Source organism: Salmo trutta, chromosome 2 (genome assembly GCF_901001165.1).
Source record: "Salmo trutta chromosome 2, fSalTru1.1, whole genome shotgun sequence".
NCBI lineage: Eukaryota > Metazoa > Chordata > Actinopteri > Salmoniformes > Salmonidae > Salmo > Salmo trutta.
This window is the reverse complement of record NC_042958.1, coordinates 15,749,456-15,777,262: the sequence shown is the minus strand read 5'-3', so window position 1 is coordinate 15,777,262 and position 27,807 is coordinate 15,749,456. Positions and strand designations below refer to the sequence as shown.

Below are 27,807 nucleotides of genomic sequence, written 5' to 3'. Positions count from 1 at the left end.
TTACTTTTACCACAACTTTTACCACAAGAGAATGATGTATAATAATGACTAGGACGATGGGTATAATGAGTACAGGAAATGTTGAACTTGTAGTGCATTTGAGGTGTAAAAAGGCATCTGAAGTTTGTCATTTCCACTTTGAAATTTCAGACTTCATTTTCCCTTATGAAAAATGTATTAACCCCTACAAAAATTTCCATGAATTATAATCCACATAACAATTCACATTTCCTGTTGCTTTAGGGTTAATATCCTGCTGTAGCAAACTAGATCAAATTAAGATCCTACATCTGTATGTGAAGGCAGCACCATGCTTTAACGCACTGTGCTCAACTTTCTGATGTGAACAGTTCTGGGGTTAAAGACCCCAATGTTCCTCTCTAACCAATAAATACGCATTAGAAAAGCCAGATGAGTCTCTTCGGTAGAAGGACAGAGAGATAATGGGACAGGAGAGAGGGAGGGAGAGAGGGAAGGAGAGAGTAGGGGAGAGGGGAAGAAGGGAGAGTTCTGGAAAATGGGGGGAAAGCGTACTCTACCTTGGCGGTCATGCTGGGTGAGGAGCGGAGGCCGGTGTGTATAGTAACAGAGTAGAGGTGTGTGTCTGAAGGAGCGTTATCAGACAGGTAGTAGACTCCCTGGTTCCTCTCTGAGATGAGGTCAGCTCTCTTACACACCACCATGCCCAGAGCATACAGACACACACACACCACACACACACACACCACCGTCACATCACTGGGGAGACTGGCGGAAGAGAGATGGGGAGGGAGAGGGAGAAAGAGAGAAAGAGAGAAAGTGAAAGGGGGAGGGGTTGATGAGAGGAAAAGAGAAAGACATATTATGGCAAAATACCATAATTAAGTTGAACACTCATACTTCCCTCTCTGTGATCATTGAAATGACAAATCTGCCGTCCTGTGGTCTGACTGACCTGATGAACTGGGCCAGGTCTGCTGAGTCGTCATGGCTGCTCTGGATCTGCTGCTGGACCACGGTCAATGGGCTCAAGTGGCTACAGCTGGAACACACACGTGTTTGCGTCCGTGTATACAGAATGTGTGTGTGTGTGTGTGTGTGTGTGGGGGGTATGGGGGGTTGGTTCTTCTGTCCTTATGGGGACCTAAAATCCCCAAAAGTCCCCACAAGGACAGTAGAACAAGGAACATTCCTTAGTGGGTTACAATTAGGTTTAGGGTTAGAATTAGGGTGAGGGTAAGGGCTAGGGTTAGGGTGAGAGTTAGGTTTAGGGTTAGGATTAGGGTAAAGGATAGGGTTAGGGTGAGAGTTAGGTTTAGGGTTAGGGTGAGGGTAAGGGCTAGGGTGAGAGTTAGGTTTAGGGTTAGGATTAGAGTGAGGGTAAGGGATAGGGTGAGAGTTAGGTTTAGGGGAAATAGGATTTTGAATGGAAATTAATTTTGGGTCCCCACGAGAATAGAAGAACAAAACATGTGTGTGTGTTGGTTCTTCTATCCTTGTGGATACATTTCCCACATCCCTATGAGGACAAAGGCTATTTTATGCTTAGGGGTTAGGTTTAGTGTTAGGGTTACAATTAGTGTTAGGGTAAGCGGTTAGTGGTTATGAATAGGGTTAGGGTTAGGAATTAGGAGTTAGGTTTAGGGTTTGGATTAGGGTTATGGGTTAAGGTCAGGTTTATGGTAATGTTAAGGATTAGGCTTGGGGTTAGGGAAAATAGGATTTTGAATGGAAATTCATTTGAGGTCCCTACTAGGATAGAAGAACATAACGTGTGTGTGTGTGTGTGTGTGTGTGTGTGTATGTGTGTATATGTGTGTATGTGTGTGTGTTTGACTGTGTGTATATGTGTGTGTGTGTGTGTGTGTGTGTGTGTGACTGAGTGTATATGTGTGTGTGTGTGTGACTGAGTGTTACCTGCAGTTTACCCTGGTGTGAGAGGTCAGTCCTAGTTGAGGTGTGCAGCTGGTGTGTGTCCAGCCCTTCTGGTGGTCCCAGGACAGACACTGGCTAGACTCCAGTCTCAATGTGTAGTTCACTTGTCTGCTCATGTACCTACATATGTAAGAATGCTATTCATTGACTACAGCTCAGCATTCAGCTCAGCATTCAGCTCAGCATTCAGCTCAGCATTCAGCTCAGCATTCAGCTCAGCATTCAGCTCAGCATTCAACACCATAGTACCCTCCAACCTCATCATCAAGCTGGAGGACCTGGGTCTCAACCCTGCCCTGTGCAACTGGGTCCTGGACCTTCTGACGGGTCGCCTCCAGGTGATGAAGGTAGGAAACAACATCTCCACTTCGCTGACCCTCAACACTGGGGCCCCACAAGGGTGTGTGCTCAGCCCTCTCCTGTACTCCCTGTTCACCCACGACTGTGTGGCCATGCACGCCTACAACTCAATCATCAAGTTTGCAGACGACACAACAGTAGTAGGCTTGATCACCAACAATAACGAGACAGCCTACAGGGAGGAGGTGAGGGCACTCGGAGTGTGGTGTCAGGAAAACAATCTCTCACTCAACATCAACAAAACAAAGGAGATTATTGTGGACTTCAGGAAACAGCAGAGGGAGCACCCCCCTATCCACATCGAAGGGACAGCAGTGGAGAAAGTGAAACGTTTTAAGTTCCTGGGCGTACACATCACTGACAAACTGAAATGGTCCACGCAGACAGACAGTGTGGTGAAGAAGGCACAACAGCGCCTCTTCAACCTCAGGAAGCTGAAGACATTTTGCATGTCACCCGAAACCCTGACAAACTGTTACAGATGCACAATCGAGAGCATCCTGTCGGGCTGTATCACAGCCTGGTACGGCAACTGCACCGCCCTCAACCGCAAGGCTCTCCAGAGGGTGGGGCGGTCTGCACAACGCATCACCGGGGGCAAACTACCTGCTCTCAATGACACCTACAGCACCCAATGTCACAGGAAGGCCAACAAGATCATCAAGGACAACAACCACCCGAGCCACTGCCTGTTCACCCCGCTGTCATCCAGAAGGCGAGGTCAGCACCGGTGCATCAAAGCTGGGACCGAGAGATTGAAAAACAACTTCTATCTCAAGGCCATCAGACTGCTAAACAGCAATCATTAACTCAGAGAGGCTGCTGCCTACATTGAGACCCAATCACTGGACACTTTAATAAATGGATCACTAGCCACTTTAAATAATGCCACTTTAATAATGTTTACATATCTTACATTACTCATATCACATGTATATACTGTATTTTATACCATCTATTGCACCTTGCCTATGCCGCTCGGCCATCGCTGTCACAACTTCCGCCGAAGTCGGTCCCTCTCCTTGTTCGGGCGGCGTTCGATGGTCGACATCACCAACCTTCCAGCCATCGCTGATCCATTTTTCATTTTCCATTGGTTTTGTCTTGTTTTACATCACACCTGGTTCCCATCTCATCAATTACATGTTGTGTATTTAACCCTCTGTTTCCCCTCATGTCCTTGTCGGTGATTGTTTGTTTGTATGTGATGTGCAAGTTATGTTCTGGTGTGCGACGGGTTTTGTACCCACTTTTATTATTTTGTATATTTTGGTTTTCGGAGTTTTGTGAGCACTTATTAAACGACTCCGTTTATGCCAAGTTCGTTCTCCTGCGCCTGACTTCCCTGCCACCAGCACGCACCCATTACAATCGCTCTTCCATATACTTATATGTACATATTCTCATTCACCCCTTTAGATTTGTGTGTATTAGGTAGTTGTTGGGGAATTGTTAGATTAATTGTTAGATATCACTGCACTGTCGGAACTAGAAGCACAAGCATTTCGCTACAATCGCATTAACATCTGCTAAACATTTGTATGTGACCAATACAATTTGATTTGATTTGACATAGAGGAAACAGAACACAGAGGAACAAAATGGATGTATGGATGATATCCAGCTGCTCTTGGAGGAAGTTAAGTAGAAATGATAACATTTCCTATGGTTGTTTAAGTAAAATAATAATAACATGATGATGATGTTACTTACTTGTGTCTGGGGGTCTTTTTGTAGTCAGCGTTGAGTAGAGCCAGGTAGCCTGTCCCTGCAGCTGGACAGAACATATGAAACACTTTATCATCCTCATGTTACAGGGAGCATTAGCATTAGCATGCAATCACAGTGACTAGACAAAAGAACATATCATTTCAATTATAAACAACAAAAGACAGATGATGTGATATGGCAAATGAGACAAGGGAGAGAGGGGAACAGAGGGTTTGGGTGGGTGAGAGAGAGAGAGAGAAATAGACCGAGATAGAGACAGGGAGAGAGAAAGTGGGGAGAGAGTGAAAGAGAGATACGAGACTAACCAGTGAGGTATGATGGAGGCAGGGTGATGTAAGTGGTGTTTCTGTCCCAGTGATAGATGCTGTGGATGTGATACAAGCTGGGGGTCGGCCTCTCAAACATCCTGAGAACACACACACAATTAACTGACATAGTATGGGAATTGAGGAAATTGTCTATTCTAAAACTGAAGGTTTGAAGCTGTACTCAAAGGCTTGTACACACCTGAAGAGGAGCATGATGGGAAAGGTCTTGTTGGGGGGCCGCGTGAATTCCACACTGACCAGTATGGCCTCCTGCAAGGCCTGCTGGGTAATGTTGAAACCGTGGTAGTTCACCTGGCTACGCAGGAGAGTGAACTCCGATAAAGAACTTACCTGTGGGGGAGATGAAAGGTTACATACACACATGCACGCACACACACATACACGCATGCACACACACATACACACAGGCACATACACATACACACATGCACACACACATACACACAGGCAATCTGTCCATAATCCCAAACAGAAAGTGAATGCTTACATTTCTAGGTGTTTTGGGGAACTCGATGTTGATTGGTTGGGAGAGCGAGTGTACTGGAATCTCTCTCCTTGTGCTGCAGTTGTACAGAGTCAGGTCAATCACTGGCCCACTCAGCTGAAAGACACACACACATCATCATCATCACCATCACCATCATCATCTTCATCATCTCGATGTCAAGTGTGTGTGTGTGTGTGTGTGTGTGTGTGTGTATCTCACCAGTACAGGTGTCTTGGTCCAGAAGTAGAGGTTGTGTGTGAACGTGATCAGCTGGCTGAGGACACAGAGACTCTGTGGTCCATCTGTGGTTTCTCTCCTCCTACGACCGTACAGGACCAGGTCCAGGGAGTCAGGCAGGTAGAAGGTGGCCGAGCCAGAGCTGATGACTGTGGTTAGACCACGGTCGTGGTGAGTGGTCTGTAGGTCCATGACACTGGTGGTTACGTTGTGCTGCTCAACCTTATTGAACAGGATGTATTTCTAAAACACAGAGAGGAGGGTCAGAGAGAGAGAGAGAGAGAGAGAGAGAGAGAAAGAGAAATGAGAGAGAGAGAGAGAGAGAGAGAGAGAGAGAGAGAGAGAGAGAGAGAAATGAGAGAGAGAGAGAAATGAGAGAGAGAGAGAAATGAGAGAGAGAGAGAAATGAGAGAGAGAGAGAAAGAGAGAGAGAGAGAGAGAGAGAGAGAGAGAGAAAGAGAAATGAGAGAGAGAGAGAGAGAGAGAGAGAGAGAGAGAGAGAGAGAGAGAGAGAGAGAGAGTGTATCTCACCAGTAGTAATCGATCAGTAGTCTGCAGACTGTCAGTCGTGAGTTGTATGGCCTGTTCTTTGAGGGTAGGCGTGGCCTGTATGACATCATCAGCAGTGGCCTGGTCTTGTCTGACATCATTAGTAGTGGGGGTGGCCTGCAGGCTGTATGACAGCAGTGTGACCAGAGTGTTGAGGGTCCAGCTGTCCAATAGGTAGGGAACAGGAACACTGGGCTCGTGGAACAGGTCTGAGATGGACTGGACATGACCCACTACCACACTGGCACTGGCTAACGATACCTGGGGCAACAACACACTGTTAATACATATTATATACATCTATCATCTTATAGCCTATACATGACCCACTACCACACTGATACTGGCTAACGATACCTGGGGCAACAACACACTGTTAATACATATTATATACATCTATCATCTTATAGCCTATACATGACCCACTACCACACTGGCACTGGCTAACGATACCTGGGGCAACAACACACTGTTAATACATATTATATACATCTATCATCTTATAGCCTATACATGACCCACTACCACACTGGCACTGGCTAACGATACCTGGGGCAACAACACACTGTTAATACATATTATATACATCTATCATCTTATAGCCTATACATGACCCACTACCACACTGGCACTGGCTAACGATACCTGGGGCAACAACACACTGTTAATACATATTATATACATCTATCATCTTATAGCCTATACATGACCCACCACTACCACACTGGCACTGGCTAACGATACCTGGGGCAACAACACACTGTTAATACATATTATATACATCTATCATCTTATAGCCTATACATGACCCACTACCACACTGGCACTGGCTAACGATACCTGGGGCAACAACACACTGTTAATACATATTATATACATCTATCATCTTATAGCCTATACATGACCCACTACCACACTGGCACTGGCTAACGATACCTGGGGCAACAACACACTGTTAATACATATTATATACATCTATCATCTTATAGCCTATACATGACCCACCACTACCACACTGGCACTGGCTAACGATACCTGGGGCAACAACACACTGTTAATACATATTATATACATCTATCATCTTATAGCCTATACATGACCCACTACCACACTGGCACTGGCTAACGATACCTGGGGCAACAACACACTGTTAATACATATTATATACATCTATCATCTTATAGCCTATACATGACCCACCACTACCACACTGGCACTGGCTAACGATACCTGGGGCAACAACACACTGTTAATACATATTATATACATCTATCATCTTATAGCCTATACATGACCCACCACTACCACACTGGCACTGGCTAACGATACCTGGGGCAACAACACACTGTTAATACATATTATATACATCTATCATCTTATAGCCTATACATGACCCACTACCACACTGGCACTGGCTAACGATACCTGGGGCAACAACACACTGTTAATACATATTATATACATCTATCATCTTATAGCCTATAGATGACCCACCACTACCACACTGATACTGGAAAACAATACCTGGGGCAACAACACACTGTTAATACATATTATATACATCTATCATCTTATAGCCTATACATGACCCACCACTACCACACTGGCACTGGCTAACGATACCTGGGGCAACAACACACTGTTAATACATATTATATACATCTATCATCTTATAGCCTATACATGACCCACCACTACCACACTGGCACTGGCTAACGATACCTGGGGCAACAACACACTGTTAATACATATTATATACATCTATCATCTTATAGCCTATAGATGACCCACCACCACACTGATACTGGCTAACGATACCTGGGGCAACAACACACTGTTAATACATATTATATACATCTATCATCTTATAGCCTATACATGACCCACTACCACACTGGCACTGGCTAACGATACCTGGGGCAACAACACACTGTTAATACATATTATATACATCTATCATCTTATAGCCTATAGATGACCCACCACCACACTGATACTGGCTAACGATACCTGGGGCAACAACACACTGTTAATACATATTATATACATCTATCATCTTATAGCCTATACATGACCCACTACCACACTGACACTGGCTAACGATACCTGGGGCAACAACACACTGTTAATACATATTATATACATCTATCATCTTATAGCCTATACATGACCCACTACCACACTGGCACTGGCTAACGATACCTGGGGCAACAACACACTGTTAATACATATTATATACATCTATCATCTTATAGCCTATACATGACCCACCACTACCACACTGGCACTGGCTAACGATACCTGGGGCAACAACACACTGTTAATACATATTATATACATCTATCATCTTATAGCCTATACATGACCCACTACCACACTGGCACTGGCTAACGATACCTGGGGCAACAACACACTGTTAATACATATTATATACATCTATCATCTTATAGCCTATACATGACCCACTACCACACTGGCACTGGCTAACGATACCTGGGGCAACAACACACTGTTAATACATATTATATACATCTATCATCTTATAGCCTATACATGACCCACCACTACCACACTGGCACTGGCTAACGATACCTGGGGCAACAACACACTGTTAATACATATTATATACATCTATCATCTTATAGCCTATACATGACCCACTACCACACTGGCACTGGCTAACGATACCTGGGGCAACAACACACTGTTAATACATATTATATACATCTATCATCTTATAGCCTATACATGACCCACTACCACACTGATACTGGCTAACGATACCTGGGGCAACAACACACTGTTAATACATATTATATACATCTATCATCTTATAGCCTATACATGACCCACTACCACACTGGCACTGGCTAACGATACCTGGGGCAACAACACACTGTTAATACATATTATATACATCTATCATCTTATAGCCTATACATGACCCACTACCACACTGATACTGGCTAACGATACCTGGGGCAACAACACACTGTTAATACATATTATATACATCTATCATCTTATAGCCTATACATGACCCACTACCACACTGGCACTGGCTAACGATACCTGGGGCAACAACACACTGTTAATACATATTATATACATCTATCATCTTATAGCCTATACATGACCCACTACCACACTGGCACTGGCTAACGATACCTGGGGCAACAACACACTGTTAATACATATTATATACATCTATCATCTTATAGCCTATAGATGACCCACCACTACCACACTGATACTGGAAAACAATACCTGGGGCAACAACACACTGTTAATACATATTATATACATCTATCATCTTATAGCCTATACATGACCCACCACTACCACACTGGCACTGGCTAACGATACCTGGGGCAACAACACACTGTTAATACATATTATATACATCTATCATCTTATAGCCTATACATGACCCACCACTACCACACTGGCACTGGCTAACGATACCTGGGGCAACAACACACTGTTAATACATATTATATACATCTATCATCTTATAGCCTATAGATGACCCACCACCACACTGATACTGGCTAACGATACCTGGGGCAACAACACACTGTTAATACATATTATATACATCTATCATCTTATAGCCTATACATGACCCACTACCACACTGGCACTGGCTAACGATACCTGGGGCAACAACACACTGTTAATACATATTATATACATCTATCATCTTATAGCCTATAGATGACCCACCACCACACTGATACTGGCTAACGATACCTGGGGCAACAACACACTGTTAATACATATTATATACATCTATCATCTTATAGCCTATACATGACCCACTACCACACTGGTACTGGCTAACGATACCTGGGGCAACAACACACTGTTAATACATATTATATACATCTATCATCTTATAGCCTATACATGACCCACTACCACACTGGCACTGGCTAACGATACCTGGGGCAACAACACACTGTTAATACATATTATATACATCTATCATCTTATAGCCTATACATGACCCACCACTACCACACTGGCACTGGCTAACGATACCTGGGGCAACAACACACTGTTAATACATATTATATACATCTATCATCTTATAGCCTATACATGACCCACTACCACACTGGCACTGGCTAACGATACCTGGGGCAACAACACACTGTTAATACATATTATATACATCTATCATCTTATAGCCTATACATGACCCACTACCACACTGGCACTGGCTAACGATACCTGGGGCAACAACACACTGTTAATACATATTATATACATCTATCATCTTATAGCCTATACATGACCCACCACTACCACACTGGCACTGGCTAACGATACCTGGGGCAACAACACACTGTTAATACATATTATATACATCTATCATCTTATAGCCTATACATGACCCACTACCACACTGGCACTGGCTAACGATACCTGGGGCAACAACACACTGTTAATACATATTATATACATCTATCATCTTATAGCCTATACATGACCCACTACCACACTGATACTGGCTAACGATACCTGGGGCAACAACACACTGTTAATACATATTATATACATCTATCATCTTATAGCCTATACATGACCCACTACCACACTGGCACTGGCTAACGATACCTGGGGCAACAACACACTGTTAATACATATTATATACATCTATCATCTTATAGCCTATACATGACCCACTACCACACTGATACTGGCTAACGATACCTGGGGCAACAACACACTGTTAATACATATTATATACATCTATCATCTTATAGCCTATACATGACCCACTACCACACTGGCACTGGCTAACGATACCTGGGGCAACAACACACTGTTAATACATATTATATACATCTATCATCTTATAGCCTATACATGACCCACTACCACACTGGCACTGGCTAACGATACCTGGGGCAACAACACACTGTTAATACATATTATATACATCTATCATCTTATAGCCTATACATGACCCACCACTACCACACTGATACTGGAAAACAATACCTGGGGCAACAACACACTGTTAATACATATTATATACATCTATCATCTTATAGCCTATACATGACCCACCACTACCACACTGGCACTGGCTAACGATACCTGGGGCAACAACACACTGTTAATACATATTATATACATCTATCATCTTATAGCCTATACATGACCCACCACTACCACACTGGCACTGGCTAACGATACCTGGGGCAACAACACACTGTTAATACATATTATATACATCTATCATCTTATAGCCTATAGATGACCCACCACCACACTGATACTGGCTAACGATACCTGGGGCAACAACACACTGTTAATACATATTATATACATCTATCATCTTATAGCCTATACATGACCCACTACCACACTGGCACTGGCTAACGATACCTGGGGCAACAACACACTGTTAATACATATTATATACATCTATCATCTTATAGCCTATAGATGACCCACCACCACACTGATACTGGCTAACGATACCTGGGGCAACAACACACTGTTAATACATATTATATACATCTATCATCTTATAGCCTATACATGACCCACTACCACACTGGCACTGGCTAACGATACCTGGGGCAACAACACACTGTTAATACATATTATATACATCTATCATCTTATAGCCTATACATGACCCACTACCACACTGGCACTGGCTAACGATACCTGGGGCAACAACACACTGTTAATACATATTATATACATCTATCATCTTATAGCCTATACATGACCCACTACCACACTGGCACTGGCTAACGATACCTGGGGCAACAACACACTGTTAATACATATTATATACATCTATCATCTTATAGCCTATAGATGACCCACTACCACACTGGCACTGGCTAACGATACCTGGGGCAACAACACACTGTTAATACATATTATATACATCTATCATCTTATAGCCTATACATGACCCACCACCACCACACTGATACTGGCTAACGATACCTGGGGCAACAACACACTGTTAATACATATTATATACATCTATCATCTTATAGCCTATAGATGACCCACCACTACCACACTGGCACTGGCTAACGATACCTGGGGCAACAACACACTGTTAATACATATTATATACATCTATCATCTTATAGCCTATACATGACCCACCACCACCACACTGATACTGGCTAACGATACCTGGGGCAACAACACACTGTTAATACATATTATATACATCTATCATCTTATAGCCTATACATGACCCACCACCACCACACTGGCACTGGCTAACGATACCTGGGGCAACAACACACTGTTAATACATATTATATACATCTATCATCTTATAGCCTATACATGACCCACCACCACCACACTGATACTGGAAAACAATACCTGGGGCAACAACACACTGTTAATACATAATGTATTATGCGTCTATCCTGCATACATCTCTATGCAGAGCCATATAAAGCTCTGACCCAATGTAAAGGGTCTCTTACCTGGTGGGTGAGGTGCATCAGGTCTTTGAGCATGTAGATGTTATCTGTCATGGACCGCTAGGGACACACACAAGAACTGATCGTTACTAGACACTCTACTTTGAGTGTGCGTCTGTGTGTGCGTGCGTGCGTGCGAGTGTGTGTACCTGGTCATTGATGTCGAGCTGACAAACAGCGTTGATGAGTGCGGTGCGTGTGTGTGTCTGAGTGTGTGTGTTGGCTGTGGGGTCCTGGCTGAGTCTGTTGAGGACGCTGGACAGGAGGATGATGTAGTTACGGATCTCTACGCTGTTTCCCAACTGGACCAGACCAGACAGGTTCCTCAAACCTGACTCAAAACTACACAGAGAGAGAAAGAGAGAGAGAGAGGCCTCTAATCAATCAATCAAACCAATGACCAATCAACCAATAAATCCGTTAGTCAGTCAACTAGTCAGTCAGTCAATCAGTTAGTCAGTCAACTAGTCAGTCAGTCAGTAAACTAGACAGTCAGTCAATCAGTCAGTCAGTCAATCAACTAGTCAGTCAGTCAACCAGTCAGTCAGTCAGTCAACCAGTCAGTCAGTCAGTCAACTAGTCAGTCAGTCAGTCAACCAGTCAGTCAGTCAACTAGTCAGTCAGTCAGTCAACTAGTCAGTCAGTCAGTCAATCAACTAGTCAGTCAGTCAACTAGTCAGTCAGTCAATCAGTTAGTCAGTCAACTAGTCAGTCAGGCAGTCAGTCAGTCAGTCAGGCAGTCAGTCTTACAGTTCCATATCAGAGTTGGAGTTGGAGGAGGTGTCCCTGATGAAGCTGGGGTGGACTGCGACGGTTACAGGACAGGGTGCAGTTGCTGCTCCAAACCTGTTCCGGACCTCTGTATAGATAGTGACTGGATCAACAGGGACACAGTGTCAATAAAGATATGAAATTCAAAACAATGTGAGTGTCTGCTATATTCCTCTCTGGACAGTATAATAAAATAAGAGTTAACATTTTACTGCAGTGGGCTAAATCAGGGTCACACAGAGTGTTTATTGATTGTCTTAAACAAATCTACATTAAAACAAAACACATGGTTATGGGCTTAAAAACAGAAGACACCTGGACCATGTCAGATATAGAGTTGAAATGTATTACATTTTGAGTTTGCATCCCAAAATTATACTTTATATACATCACAGAATACTTAAATACAACAAAACAATCTGACATATAAACACTGGATTTTCGGCAGGTTTTTTAAAACAATGTTTATTAATTACGAAATTATGAAAAATATGAATAACATTCCACCTATGAGGCCACTAGGTCTGCAGAAAAGAGTTGTAATATACCTTTATAGTCATCCTGAGGGTCTCCAGATGGCAGGTGGAAGTAGTACTGAAAGTCTCTTCCTTGGTACAGGATCTTAGGAGGGCTGTTTCCTGTACTGAAACTGTACTCATACAGCAGGTCCTAAACCACACACAATAAACACATCAGTAAGATGGTGATGGAGATAAATACAGTACTATTGCTGTTGGTTAGACTGTATGTGTACCTCTTTCCCAGAGGTGCAGAAGATGCTGAAGTGTGTGTGTATCTCGAAGCCACTGCTAGGCTGCACCTGACAGGTTATCCCTCGGGGGCTGGGGCTAGTGGACAGGAACAGCTGAGTCCGCCCCAGTACTGCATCGTGGGAGTCTGAGTTCAGTAACAGGAAACAAGGATACACACTTTGATTAACAGATAAAGGGGGTGAGACATTTATTAAAAAGCAATCAGTTAATCAATACATTAGTGAATTGAGCCATCCATCTCTCATCATCATACAGCATCTGAGATTCAGAGGGCAGACTCAACATCGGGACCTTACTCACTAGCTGTGACCTCCAACATGTATCTGCTTCCTGCTCTCAGAGTGAAAGGTCTGAACGTGATGAGAGCAGAGGAGATTCCTAGAGGCAAAAACAACAGGCAATCAGGTACAACAACGTACAGTCAATCTATCAAAACAATTCCATTTATATTTGAATTAGTTGAATTGAGACTGGAAATCTGCTGTGCATGTACACAGTTTGCACAGTCCAGTAGTTAAGTGGATTGCATGCTGATGGATGTTTACCTGTGTATGTGTAGGACTCAAACAGCTCCTGCTCTAAGAGTTCTCTGGGCAGGTCTAGTAGTGTGGGGTCAAGGACCACCAGGGAGGGGCTGGAGTCCATCAGGTTACTCCCCTCATCCTCACTTGATCCTGGGACAGGAGCAGAGTCACCCTCTGAGCTCTCGGAGCTCCCACCACCCACACCTGATGATAGACATACAAGAACATACACAGGCATCCACAGTATAAATACAAGCAGTAAACACACACACAAACACACAAACACAGGTGAGCCCTACCTGTTGGCCTGCCCACTGACACTCCCGGGTCTCCCTCCTCTATCCCCAGGAAGGGAACATTATAATCTGTAGGACAGACATTCACAACTAAATCTCTGTAAAAGTATGAGTCTATAGAAAATACTTGTGTTATTCAATCCAATATGTACATCTACTGAAATAAATCTGTGTGGCATTACCAGTGAGGTTATAGCTGCCTGTCTGATATCCTGATGGTTCTAGTGTCCCATTGGGGTCCCAGCTTGTCTCTGCTGTGGAGGGATCTGAAACAAAACAGCAACATGTTTCATCTAGGACTTTTCAATGTCCCATAGTTGTGGATCTAAAACGATTTGCTACTTTAATCTACTGTATGTCAATAATACCGGTAACTCTTAACTGACCTGATCCAGGGAAGGGTCCTAACACTCCACCACTGACTGACTGTCCAGGAGAGAAGCCCTCAACTGCAACACAAAGAGGACTGAACTATGAGAAGTGTAAAGATGTAAATATATCCATCCATCTATTCATTTATTCCCTTCATCTTCCTTACCAGGACGTCCGCTCACATCTCCACTCTCCAGGACGGGGAAAGGGAAGTCGTAGTCAGTGGGAAAATCGGGATCGATGGGGAACACCTCGATGATGTCACTCTGGCCGAGGGGGGCAGAGTAAAGGATGCTGCCGTCGTCAAAGGTAACTACAGGGTACTCTGAGATGGGGTAAGGGGGCCCACCGGGGTCAAACCCTCCCAAGTCTGAAATAAAATATACTTTAAAATATATACCAACATATTTCAGAGCTACGAAACCTATCAAAGAAAAGCAGTCGGCAGAAGATAATATGTTTAATTGTGTGACTCTTAACCCTTACCTGGCTCAGGTGATTCAGGAGTGAAGCTGATTGGAACAGAGATGGGCTCGGGGGAGGAGTTTGGTGAAGGGTTGTTCCCAGCTGTGCTATTGATTCTCTGAAGTTCTACTGACCCCTGTGACCTCCGGGGGCGACCACCAGGTGATGGAGAAGGGAGGGGGAAGGGGGGCAATGGGGGGAAGGGAGGCAGGGGGACTGGGTCGGGTGTTGTGGGGGTTGTAGTTTGTATCTCAGTATTGCTGGTCACGTTTGATGACATCAGACCGGTCACCAAGCTGGCTGGGATTGATGTCATATTTGAGGATATCTCTGTGGATGAGGACATCACGCTGGCTGTGGTTGAGGGTGTGTGCGGGGGAGATGATGGAGGGGTGAGAGTCAGGGCTGGAGGCAGGGGAAAGGTAGGGCCACCAATGATGTTGGAGGGAAAACTCAGATCCACACTGTGGCAGAAGGGGACTTGAAAGAGAGGACACAGAGGTTAACACACTATAACACCCCACTCTTCACTCTAAACACAGTATTACACACAGATACACTCTACTGTATAAGAGTAGTGTAGGGCCTGTGTCTCTCCCATTCATTTGGAATTCAGGCCTTTAGAGTTCTTATTATACACTTAGCTGGATCTACGGACCTATCCTGCTGTAGTCTGTATGGTGAGGGATCTATATCTTACCGTCTGTGTCCACCTTACTGGAGGAGTCGACCAGGTAGAGAGTCCAGGTGTAGCTGATGGTTCTGGGGGAGGGGCCACAGCTATCACACACTGCTCTGACTGAGAACGACTGGTCCCAGTTCACTGCGTCCCCCTGGCACTGGTAACAATACACTGACACTCTCCTATAGAGAGAGAGCGAGACAGAGAGAGAGAGAGAGAGAGAGAGAGAGAGAGAGACAGAGAGACAGAGTGAGAGAGAAATAGAGAGAAATAGAGAGCGAAACAGAGAGCGAGACAGACAGAGAGCGACAGAGAGAGACAGAGATAGATAGCGAGAAATAGAGATAGAGAGAGAGAGAGAGAAAGAAAGAGAAAGCGAGAGAGAGACAAAGAGATAGAGAGAGACAGGGAGATAGAGAGCAAGACAGAGAGATAGAGACAGAGAGAGAGATTATTACTATAATTGTATTTATTACACACACACTTTTATTGATTTATTTAGTTTAGTTTTCATTATTCACACACACACACACATTTGGATTGTCCTGTTCTATATTTGTGTGTGTATTCATTTCCTATGTACTTTATTCTCACCAAATGATATATAGATATATACTTATATGAAATTAGATAATTAACTATTAGTTCTTGGAATATCCGGGGCTTGTACTCCTCTACCTTAGGTCTTAAGACTACAAACCCATATTTTCTTAACACCAAAGGTCAAGACATATTAATACTTCTAGAAACATGGTGTCGTGGTGATATAAATACTCAATGTCCTTCAGGCTATCATTAAAACATAAAACAGGGCAGGGACTCACTGAACCAGATCAAAAAGGGTAACACCCACATTTGGTTAAAACTCAACAAAGGCACAATGATTTATATATAGATGCGGTGTATGCTTCTCCCTCAGATTCATCTCACTATGATGGTCAGTTTTATGATCATCTCCAAAGAGAGGCCAACCAGTTTCAACCTGAGGGAAATGTGTTTTTGTGTGGGGTTTTTAATGCTAGAACAGGCTCTGAACCTGTATGTGTAGACCCTGAGGGTAATAGACATATATTTGGACATCCCTCCTTATACCCAAGTCCCATTAGTAGTAATAGAAATAGCCCTGATCAGGTAGTGAACAAAAATGGAAAGGAGCCTTAGGCCTGTATTTTCTTAATGGCAGGATTAGAGGGGATTCTTTGGTTCACCTACTGCTCAGGTCTTGGTACCAGTGTTGTTGAATCGGACCCTTCCTCCATTAGTGCATTCACTGTCAGACCAAAAACACCATTGTCTGACCACTGCCAGATGAATGTATTTTTTAAAAGACTTCTCTACCCAAAGACCACACAAAATCTAAATAAAACGTACAGATGGGCCCTTGAGAGCGCAACACACTTCAACACAGCATTGCACAGCCCAGAAATTACAACCTGTATCAATGACTTCCTTTCAAGTACATTCAGCCCAAACATCCCTGACATATGGAAAATATACAGACCCCTTTCATTTTTTCACACTTTGATACGTTACACTCTTATTCTAAAATTGATTAAATAAAAAATCCTCAGCCATCTACACACAATACCCCATAATGACAAAGTGAAAACAGGTTTTTAGAAATGTTTGCAAATGTATTAAAATTGAAAATACCTTATTTACATAAGTATTCAGACCCTTTGCTATAAGACTCGAAATTGAGCTCAGGTGCATCCTGTTTCCATTGATCATCCTTGAGATGTTTCTACAACTTGATTGAAGTCCACCTGTGGTATATTCTATTGATTGGACATGATTTGGAAAGGCACACACCTATATAAGGTCCTACAGTTGACAGTGCATGTCAGAGCAAAAACTATGCCATGACGTCGAAGGAATTGTCCGTGGAGCTCCGAGACAGGATTGTGTCGCGGCACAGATCTGGGGAAGGGTACCAAAAAATGTCTGCAGCATTAAAGGTCCCCAAGAACACAGTGGCCTCCATCATTCTTGAATGTAAGAAGTTTGGAACCACCAAGACTCTTCCTAGAGCTGGCCGCCCGGAAAAACTGAGCAATCGGGGGAGAAAGGCCTTTCTGAGGGAGGTGACCAAGAACCCGATGGTCACTCTGACAAAGCTCCAGAGTTCCTCAGTGGAGATGGGAGAACTTTCCAGAAGGAGAACCATCTCTGCAGCAATCCACCAATCAGGCCTTTATGTTAGAGTGGCCAGACGGAAGCCACTCCTCAGTAAAAGGCACATGACAGCCCGCTTGGAGTTTGTCAAAAGGCACCTAAAGGACTCTTAGATCATGAGAAATTGGCAACATGTGGAAAGATCATTTTGAAAGTCTCTATGGAATGATACCATCAGAAGACCTTACTTTAAAGCCAAAAAATAGGCAAGAAAAACTCAGGACCCTAGATCACACAATTATAAACAACCAGAACCCAATTAACTAACAAATGACACAGGCTGAACTTTGGAAGAAAACCTGGAAATGCATGTGGCCCTGACAGCATCAGGAATGAAATGCTTAAACACAGTACTTCTGAGCTGCAGGATGCCTTATTAAAACTATTCAACCTGGTTTTGGAGAGTGGCTGCTTCCATGATATTTGGAACCAGGGGCTCATAACCCCCATGTATTAAAAAGGTAACAAATTAGACCCTAATAGCTATAGGGGAATGTGTGTCACTAGTAACATGGGGAAACTGTTTTGTTGTATTGTCAATGGCAGAATACAGACCTTCCTAAGACAACATAACGCTCTCAGCAAAAAAACTAATTGGCATTTCTATCCAAACACAGAATAACAGACCAAATACACACAATACACGCAGTAATAAACCAGCTTGTTCATCAGAAAAGTACAGGAAAAGTATTTGAAAGTTTTGTTGATTTTAAGAATGCTTTTGATTCCATATGGCATGATGGATTATATTACAAAAGCCTCCAAAGCGGCGTTGGGGATAAATTATACGACATCATCAATTCTATTTATTTGAACAACACATGTAGTATTAAACAGAACAATAAAATAACATCGTTTTTTGCACTAGGGGGAGGGGTGAGAATGTGTGTAGTTTAAGTCCAACCATGTTCAACGTCTACATCAACAAACTAGCAATGTTGTTGGACCAATCTGCAGCCCCTGGACACCGTCAAAGATGAAGAGGTCAGATTCCTGCTCAACGCAGATGACTTTGTCCTACTGTCACCAACAGATCAAGGTCTACAGGAACAACTTAACATTCTTTAGGAATTCAGCATCAACTGGGCAATCAACATTCAGAAAACCAGTCCTGATTTTCCAGAAAAGACCAGGAATCAGAGCAGCAGACACTCCTCCAAATGAAGAAATACCATGGTTGAACATGCCCAACGGTACAACTACCTGGGACAAAAAATCACTGCCTCCAGTGGATTTGGTGAAAATTCCTGCCAAGCATTTTTTGGGGAGAAAAACCCAATAGAAAATCTACATACGGAATTCTGCAGGATTATCCTAAATATCCTAAAGAAAGTACCAAATAATGCATGCAGAGCGGAACTTTGAAGATTCCCTTTAATTGTAAATCTGTAGAAAAGGACACTAACATTTTGACACCATTTGAAATGAAGCCCCAAAACATCCTTACAATTCAAAGCACTTGAAACCCAAGAGCTGAACCCTGAAGAGAGTTCCCTATGTCATCTGTTAAAAGCACTAAACAACCCTATTATCCAAACACAGAGGGAAATCAATCAAGTTGCTACAGAAATGTCACGCCCTGACCTGAGAGAGCCTTTTTATGTCTCTATTTAGGTTTGGTCAGGGTGTGATTTGGGTGGGCATTCTATGTCCTTTTTTCTATGTTTTTGTATTTCTTTGTTTTGGCCTGGTATGACTCTCAATCAGGGACAGCTGTACATCGTTGTCGCTGATTGGGAGTCATACTTAGGCAGCCTGTTTTTCCTTTGGGTTTTGTGGGTAGATATTTTCTGTTTAGTCATTTGTTACCTGACAGAACTGTTTGGCTGTTGTCTTTTGTTTATTTGTAAAGTGTTCTCGTTTTCCATTAAATTACAAAGATGAGCACTAACCACACTGCGCCTTGGTCTACTCCATTCAACAGCCGTTACAAGAAATGAAAACCTCCTATTTGAAAAATTGGCACAGACTAAACTAAATTGATATTTGGCCCTCAAAACAGAATACAAATTTGCAGAATATCTGTACTCTGTCAGAGATCCAAAACAGAGACAGATCCTGACCAAGTACAGGCCCAGCGACTACCAATTGGCTATAGAAAAAGGGAATCACAAAAAGACATGGCTACCTAAAGGGGAGTGTCTATGTGGTCACTGCATGACAGGGGAGGTAGAGACAGAGATGCACTTTTTCCTCTACTGTGAGAAATACTCCCAAATAAGATCATATTTTTTAAGAAAATATCTCAATCAATTCCCATCTTCTGTGCATTTACTAATGACATGAAACTTGGAATTATTCTGGGTGAGGGAGAAACCACAAATATTTCTGCCAGATATGTATATGATTGCCATAGAGAGACCTTTTTTTAACTAGACAAGTCAGTTAAGAACAAATTGTTATATACAATGACGGCCTACCCTGGCCAAACCCTAACGACACTGGGCCAATTGTGCGCCACCCTATGGGACTCCCAATCACAGCCGGTTGTGATAAGCCTGGAATCGAACCAGGATCTGTAGTGACGCCTCTAGCACTGAGAAGCAGTGCCTTAGACCTCTGCGCCACTCGCTGAAGTATTTACATTGTATATAACTTACTGATAATACATAGTGGAACTATCATCATGTACATGTTGTTGTTTATTTATTAGACATTCTTTATTTTTATATTCTTATTTTTATTTAATTACATTCATCGATCGAAGATTACACAATACAACAGCAGTAGTGTTGTACCTGTATACATGATTATATGTACTATTATTATTATTACTACTGAAATTAACTGTATTTCATTATCCTTATTGCATTGTACCTATTGTATTTACTGAAATGCTGTACACTATACTGCTTTGGAAATATCTACAAATTGTATTTCATGCCAATAAAGCAATCTGAATTTGAATTTGAATTAGAGACAGAGAGAGATAGAGAGAGAATACAGAGTGAGAGAGAAAGAGAGAGAGAGAGAGAGAGAGAGAGAGAGAGAAAGGGGAGATAGAGGAGAGAGAGAAAAGAGAGAAAAGAGAGAGAGAGAGACAGAGAGAGAAGACAGAGAGAGAGAGAGAAAAGAGAGAGGAGAGATAGAGAGAGAGAGACAGAGAGAGAGATAGAAGAGAAGAAAGAAAGACAGAGAGGAGAGAGAGATGGATTATCAGTGTGTATCAGTCAAATCAATAAATTGATGAGATACATGAAGTTCTTTCATTGCTAAACAGTAAAACAGATATGTATGAAAACACCCTCAAATAAAAGCTGACATTCTGTACCGCCACCTCATGAAAAACATTATATCTCAAATCTAAAATGCTAGCTAAACACTTCACTGTCCAAATACATATGGAGGGGAGTGCACAAAAAGTAAATGAACATCAAAATGTTCCCCACCTGAGCAGGCTGGGTGTGACCGTGATGAAGGTGTCAGCTGTAGATGAGCGTTCTCCACTCTGGACCGTGAGCGTGAACCTGAACTGGTCAAAGTCCCGTTTCAGGAACCCCACTGGAAACACGATCACAGAGAAGGAGGCGGGCACATATTGATCGAAACAGGAGCTGTCGATGGCACTGACTGGCTTACAGGTCCAGCTATAGCTGTAAGGGGGAGGGATTTAGTAACATTAGAATGGGTCCATTTCATTAAATGTCCAATCCCAAAACAACCTCTAAGAGCAGTAGGGCTGGCCAACCTTTCTCCTGGAGAACTGGTGTGTATGTAGGCTTTTGTAGGCTACTGACAGACTGACAGCCAGTGTTACTGCTGTAGCTACCTGAGCTGGTTCATGGGGTAGTCGGGGTCATAGGAGGGTTGTCCGTTGAGGGAGATAACGCTGCTGTTTCTGCTGCTGAGGAACACGTTGGTGCCTCCATGGATGAAGGAGACCAGAGGACTGGGCACCACCTCCACACACACACTGTAGTTACTGTACACCACACTGCCCACGATCTGGACCTACACACAACCACAGGACAACGTTATGATAACATCATTATAAAAACGATACTATTTTGCCAGATTTTCAATGAAAAGGGCTAGCAACATACATATTGACAACATATAGTATTACAGAATGTGTGTATTCTGTTTTGATTCCACTCACCCTAGCTATAGCGGTGTAGATACCATAGTGTAGGAAGTGGCTGGGTAGGGTGATGCTCTGTCTGTCTGTGTCAACAGGAGGTAGAGGTACAGGCAGGCCTGTAGAGGTATACAGAGACCAGTTGTACTCCAGACCCTGGAACACATCACACTGGACCTCTGCCTCATACGTCACCCCCAGACCCACTGGCTCATACCTCCGTACCTGGAGAGGAGAGGAGGGGGAATTTGGGGTCAGTCTGAATATGACCCTGCGTCTGTCAGTCCAAATCCTTATGCCAACAGGTCCAAACCTTCAGTCTCTCAGTAACACTCTTACCTGTATCTTGAGCGGTCCCATGTTTTTAACAGCTGGAGGTTTACAGGGGCGGTCGACCACAAACATCTGTGCAGTCAGGGAGGCAGAGCTGACCAGGTTAGACACGGTCACCTCAACCGTGAACTCTCCTGTCCTGCATGGGGAACAGTCACACACTATGCCATGTTATGTCACCATCTGTCACATTCACCAAGACTGCAATCAGTTCACAATCTAGTGCAGGGGCAACATCATTGATTGGGTAGGACAGTTACAGATTGCACCTTTAATAGAAGTTTCTAGAAGGTTCCGTCTGACCTGTGGAACACATGCTGTTCTGTGTTCCCTCCCGTCCTGGAGGTTCCGTCTCCAAAGCTCCAGGTGTAGGAAAGGTTGGTTCCAGAGTTGACCCTACAGGTGAAGCTGGCGGTGTGCTTCAGAACCACAGACGGCTGGAAGAGCAATCTGTTAGGACGCACAGCAATCTGGACCAGGACAGGATGCACCTCGGAGGTGAAGGAGCTCAGCCCGTTGGAGGCTACCACCACCACACTGTACCTGGGAGGACAGGAAGGAGTAGACTAGATTTGTACATCTGACAACTCTATAGGGTGTATTTGTTCTGGAAATATCAAACATGTGTGTGACCATGTGCCTACTGATTATGTGCCTACTGATCATGTGCCTACTGATTATGTGCCTACTGATCATGTGCCTACTGATTATGTGCCTACTGATCATGTGCCTACTGATCATGTGCCTACTGATTATGACTCATCACTGATTAATTGTGCTCATCGAAGAGATGAGTGAGAACCTGTCAGGTGTGTGGTATGTCTTTTTGAAGGAGCGTGACGTGGTCCGAAGTGGTCGGGAATCTCCAAAGTGCCAGAGGAATTCCACAGGGTCCGGTTCTTCTGTCTGGGCCCGGAATGTTATATCAGTGTTTGTGGCATACGCCTGCTTCTCTGTGTGGATACTCACAGCTGGGAAAGACAAATGACATACAGGAAATAAATATTACATTTCATGAATGAATGATTTCAGAACTTACAGTAACTGTTTCTGACATAGATAGGACGTCATATGTCATACGCACATTGCATCCGGTTCAGCACAGAGACGGGGACACAGTGGCTCACACTCCCCACTTTGTTCTCAGCCAACACACACACCTCAAACGCACCCACAGACAGGAACATGTGGGACACTACAGCACCTGGAGACACACACACACACACACACACACACAGAGATAAAGCACACAGAATTATATTCACACACAAAGATAAAGCACACAGAATTATATTCACTCACACAATAAAGCACACAGAATTATATTCACACAAAAGACTATAGATTCCAAACTGATTTGAGACAAATTTGGAAATTGGTGAATTGTGATGTTATTCAGTATATTCCAGAATCCATTTTGTCTGGTCTGTAAGTATGAGAACCTGTTATCACATCCAGTCCTGGTTTATACCTGCATTGACATAGGTGGTCTGGTCTCCCATACTCCAGGTGTAGGAGACGTTAGTTCCCTGTTCTAACAGAGCCTCAAAGAGAACCACCTGGTTCTTATGGACCACACTTGAGTTGGCAGACAGTTCTAGACCCGCTGGAACCTTCTCTACATAGAACACATGTTCCGTAGCCATACTTCTGTAGAACTCATTATAGGCCCACACTCTGATCTGGAACACTCCCTCTGGGGATGCAATAAAGATTCAACAGTTTGACAAATATCGACTATTACAGTGTGTCCAAAATGTCTTCATGCCGAATTTCAGGAGAATGTAAGGTATTGTTTTTATTTTTATTTCAATTTGCAAACATAATTACTTGTTTACCTTTAGTGAACTGGTGATAGGTGGATGTTGTCTTTCCCAGCAAATGAGAGACACCGTTCACATATGAAGTTGGCAACCCGTCTCCGAAGTCAAAAAGAAAATGGCCGCTGTGGGAGAAGAAGTGTCCTCTGAACAGGAGGAGGGATGTGGCGTAGGTCCCAACAGCTTGTAGGTGGAGCGCCGCCCAATCCAACCCAAATGGGTACTGGACCTGAACGTGACCCACGGGGCCATGAACCCTGACCTCTAGGTGTCGGCTGACTGAGGTGTGGCCCAGGGGACAGTAGGTTGTCACGGTAATGTTATACATCCCTGGAACGACTGCCTGGAGATGAAGAGAGCTCACACTGGTGTTCCTGGGACAGAGGGAGAGATGGAAGGAGGAATGAATAGATTGAGGGAGTGGGGTGGAGCGCGAGAGAGAGAGAGAGAAAGACAGACAGAAAAGGGAAAACATAAAACCAAAAAAGAGAAAGAGAAACAGTAGGGAGAAAACAAGGTAAAAAAAAGTACTTTCTGTGACAGTAAATACTGTGACAGTAAATATCTTCAGGGGATGGACTTACCTGTCTGTGTGACTGTGAGTGGTGAGTTCTGGGAGAGACACCTGCCACTCAAACACCAAGGCCCCACCTCTGACCACGATCGCTGTTGCTTTGATGAAGTCAGCTAATCGGATCACGGCAGATGTGGCCAACACCAAGACGTCACCAATTGGCTCCTCCGTGGTTACCTCGTGTGCTAATATCAAAACTGCTGATTTAGAGGAAGTAAAAGTCAGCTAGAGGGTAGTTACTAGATTGCCATGCTATAGAGGACAGGGTAGTTACTAGATGACCATGCTATAGAGGACAGGGTAGTTACAAGATGACCATGTTAGAGAGGACAGGGTAGTTACTAGATGACCATGTTAGAGAGGACAGGGTAGTTACTAGATGACCATGTTAGAGAGGACAGGGTAGTTACTAGATGACCATGTTAGAGAGGACAGGGTAGTTACTAGATTGCCATGTTAGAGAGGACAGGGTAGTTACTAGATTGCCATGCTAGAGAGGGCAGGGTAGTTACTAAATGACCATGTTAAAGAGGACAGGGTAGTTACTAGATGACCATGTTAGAGAGGACAGGGTAGTTACTAGACGGCCATGCTAGAGAGGACAGGGTAGTTACTAGATTGCCATGTTAGAGAGGACAGGGTAGTTACTAGATTGCCATGTTAGAGAGGACAGGGTAGTTACTAGATGACCATGTTAGAGAGGACAGGGTAGTTACTAGATGACCATGTTAAAGAGGACAGGGTAGTTACTAGATGACCATGTTAGAGAGGACAGGATAGTTACTAGATGACCATGTTTGAGAGGACAGGGTAGTTACTCGATTGCCATGTTAGAGAGGACAGGGTAGTTACTAGATTGCCATGCTAGAGAGGGCAGGGTAGTTACTAGATGACCATGTTAGAGAGGACAGGGTAGTTACTAGATGACCATGTTAGAGAGGACAGGGTAGTTACTAGATGACCATATTAGAGAGGACAGGGTAGTTACTAGATGACCATGCTATAGAGGACAGGGTAGTTACTAGATGACCATGCTAGAGAAGACAGGGTAGTTACTAGATTGCCATGTTAGAGAGGACAGGGTAGTTACTAGATGACCATGCTAGAGAAGACAGGGTAGTTACTAGATTGCCATGCTAGAGAAGACAGGGTAGTTACTAGATTGCCTTGTTAGAGAGGACAGGGTAGTTACTAGATGACCATGTTAAAGAGGACAGGGTAGTTACTAGATGACCATGTTAGAGAGGACAGGGTAGTTACTAGATGACCATGTTAGAGAGGACAGGGTAGTTACTAGATGACCATGCTATAGAGGACAGGGTAGTTACTAGATGACCATGTTAGAGAGGACAGGGTAGTTACTAGATAACCATGCTATAGAGGACAGGGTAGTTACTAGATTGCCATGTTAGAGAGGACAGGGTAGTTACTAGATTGCCATGTTAGAGAGGACAGGGTAGTTACTAGATTGCCATGTTAGAGAGGACAGGGTAGTTACTAGATTGCCATGTTGGAGAGGACAGGGTAGTTACTAGATTGCCATGCTAGAGAGGGCAGGGTAGTTAGTAGATTGCCATGTTAGAGAGGACAGGGTAGTTACTAGATTGCCATGTTGGAGAGGGCAGGGTAGTTAGTAGATTGCCATGCTAGAGAGGGCAGGGTAGTTACTAGATGACCATGTTAGAGAGGACAGGGTAGTTACTAGATGACCATGTTAGAGAGGACAGGGTAGTTACTAGACGGCCATGCTAGAGAGGACAGGGTAGTTACTAGATGACCATGTTAGAGAGGACAGGGTAGTTACTAGACGGCCATGCTAGAGAGGGCAGGGTAGTTACTAGATGACCATGTTAGAGAGGACAGGGTAGTTACTAGACGGCCATGCTATAGAGGACAGGGTAGTTACTAGATGACCATGTTAGAGAGGACAGGGTAGTTAATAGATGACCATGTTAGAGAGGGCAGGGTAGTTACTAGATGACCATGTTAGAGAGGACAGGGTAGTTACTAGACGGCCATGCTAGAGAGGACAGGGTAGTTACTAGATGACCATGTTAGAGAGGACAGGGTAGTTACTAGATGACCATGTTAGAGAGGACAGGGTAGTTACTAGATGACCATGCTATAGAGGACAGGGTAGTTACTAGATGACCATGCTAGAGAGGGCAGGGTAGTTACTAGACGGCCATGCTAGAGAGGGCAGGGTAGTTACTATATGACCATGTTAGAGAGGACAGGGTAGTTACTAGACGGCCATGCTAGAGAGGACAGGGTAGTTACTAGATGACCATGTTAGAGAGGACAGGGTAGTTACTAGACGGCCATGCTAGAGAGGACAGGGTAGTTACTAGATGACCATGTTAGAGAGGGCAGGGTAGTTACTAGACGGCCATGCTAGAGAGGACAGGGTAGTTACTAGATGACCATGCTAGAGAGGACAGGGTAGTTACTAGATGACCATGCTAGAGAGGACAGGGTAGTTACTAGATGACCATGCTAGAGAGGACAGGGTAGTTACTAGATGACCATGTTAGAGAGGACAGGGTAGTTACTAGACGGCCATGCTAGAGAGGGCAGGGTAGTTACTAGATGACCATGTTAGAGAGGACAGGGTAGTTACTAGATGACCATGCTAGAGAGGGCAGGGTAGTAAAAAGCCCCTGGTTTCCGTCCCTTCTAGTTTCTTCATGTAGTGAGAAGGAGCGAGGATCAGATTATCAGACTGTGCTTGAGAGGAATTCCACTAAAGCCTTATACAAATCTGATGTTGAAGTACAGGTTTAGTTGGACAGCAATCAAGAATGCAGGAATTATTGGAGGGGGAAAGCCAGGTAAGGAACTTTTTAATGTTACTCTGC

At 43.7% G+C, this 27,807-nt stretch overlaps 1 protein-coding gene across 1 annotated transcript in view; it reads right to left on the bottom strand.

Moving 5' to 3' along the window:
* Window positions 1-27,807, bottom strand: part of pkd1l1 (polycystin 1 like 1, transient receptor potential channel interacting) — a 51,270-nt gene that overhangs the window by 18,312 nt on the left and 5,151 nt on the right. The window contains exons 9-40 of the mRNA XM_029691119.1: window positions 24,960-25,149; window positions 24,394-24,749; window positions 24,027-24,251; window positions 23,640-23,759; window positions 23,358-23,526; window positions 22,859-23,098; window positions 22,562-22,694; window positions 22,244-22,447; window positions 21,914-22,095; window positions 21,534-21,737; window positions 15,988-16,151; window positions 15,309-15,767; window positions 14,989-15,192; window positions 14,837-14,899; window positions 14,633-14,716; window positions 14,454-14,519; window positions 14,176-14,358; window positions 13,931-14,008; window positions 13,612-13,754; window positions 13,406-13,526; window positions 12,837-12,960; window positions 12,236-12,428; window positions 12,090-12,146; window positions 5,590-5,868; window positions 5,041-5,301; window positions 4,822-4,935; window positions 4,513-4,664; window positions 4,311-4,411; window positions 3,988-4,048; window positions 1,897-2,034; window positions 935-1,021; window positions 540-747 (exon numbers count right to left, since the gene is read on the bottom strand). Of these exons, the coding sequence (XP_029546979.1) occupies window positions 540-747; window positions 935-1,021; window positions 1,897-2,034; window positions 3,988-4,048; window positions 4,311-4,411; window positions 4,513-4,664; window positions 4,822-4,935; window positions 5,041-5,301; window positions 5,590-5,868; window positions 12,090-12,146; window positions 12,236-12,428; window positions 12,837-12,960; window positions 13,406-13,526; window positions 13,612-13,754; window positions 13,931-14,008; window positions 14,176-14,358; window positions 14,454-14,519; window positions 14,633-14,716; window positions 14,837-14,899; window positions 14,989-15,192; window positions 15,309-15,767; window positions 15,988-16,151; window positions 21,534-21,737; window positions 21,914-22,095; window positions 22,244-22,447; window positions 22,562-22,694; window positions 22,859-23,098; window positions 23,358-23,526; window positions 23,640-23,759; window positions 24,027-24,251; window positions 24,394-24,749; window positions 24,960-25,149 (5,363 nt within the window). The remainder of the gene's footprint in view (window positions 1-539; window positions 748-934; window positions 1,022-1,896; window positions 2,035-3,987; window positions 4,049-4,310; window positions 4,412-4,512; window positions 4,665-4,821; window positions 4,936-5,040; window positions 5,302-5,589; window positions 5,869-12,089; window positions 12,147-12,235; window positions 12,429-12,836; window positions 12,961-13,405; window positions 13,527-13,611; window positions 13,755-13,930; window positions 14,009-14,175; window positions 14,359-14,453; window positions 14,520-14,632; window positions 14,717-14,836; window positions 14,900-14,988; window positions 15,193-15,308; window positions 15,768-15,987; window positions 16,152-21,533; window positions 21,738-21,913; window positions 22,096-22,243; window positions 22,448-22,561; window positions 22,695-22,858; window positions 23,099-23,357; window positions 23,527-23,639; window positions 23,760-24,026; window positions 24,252-24,393; window positions 24,750-24,959; window positions 25,150-27,807) is intronic.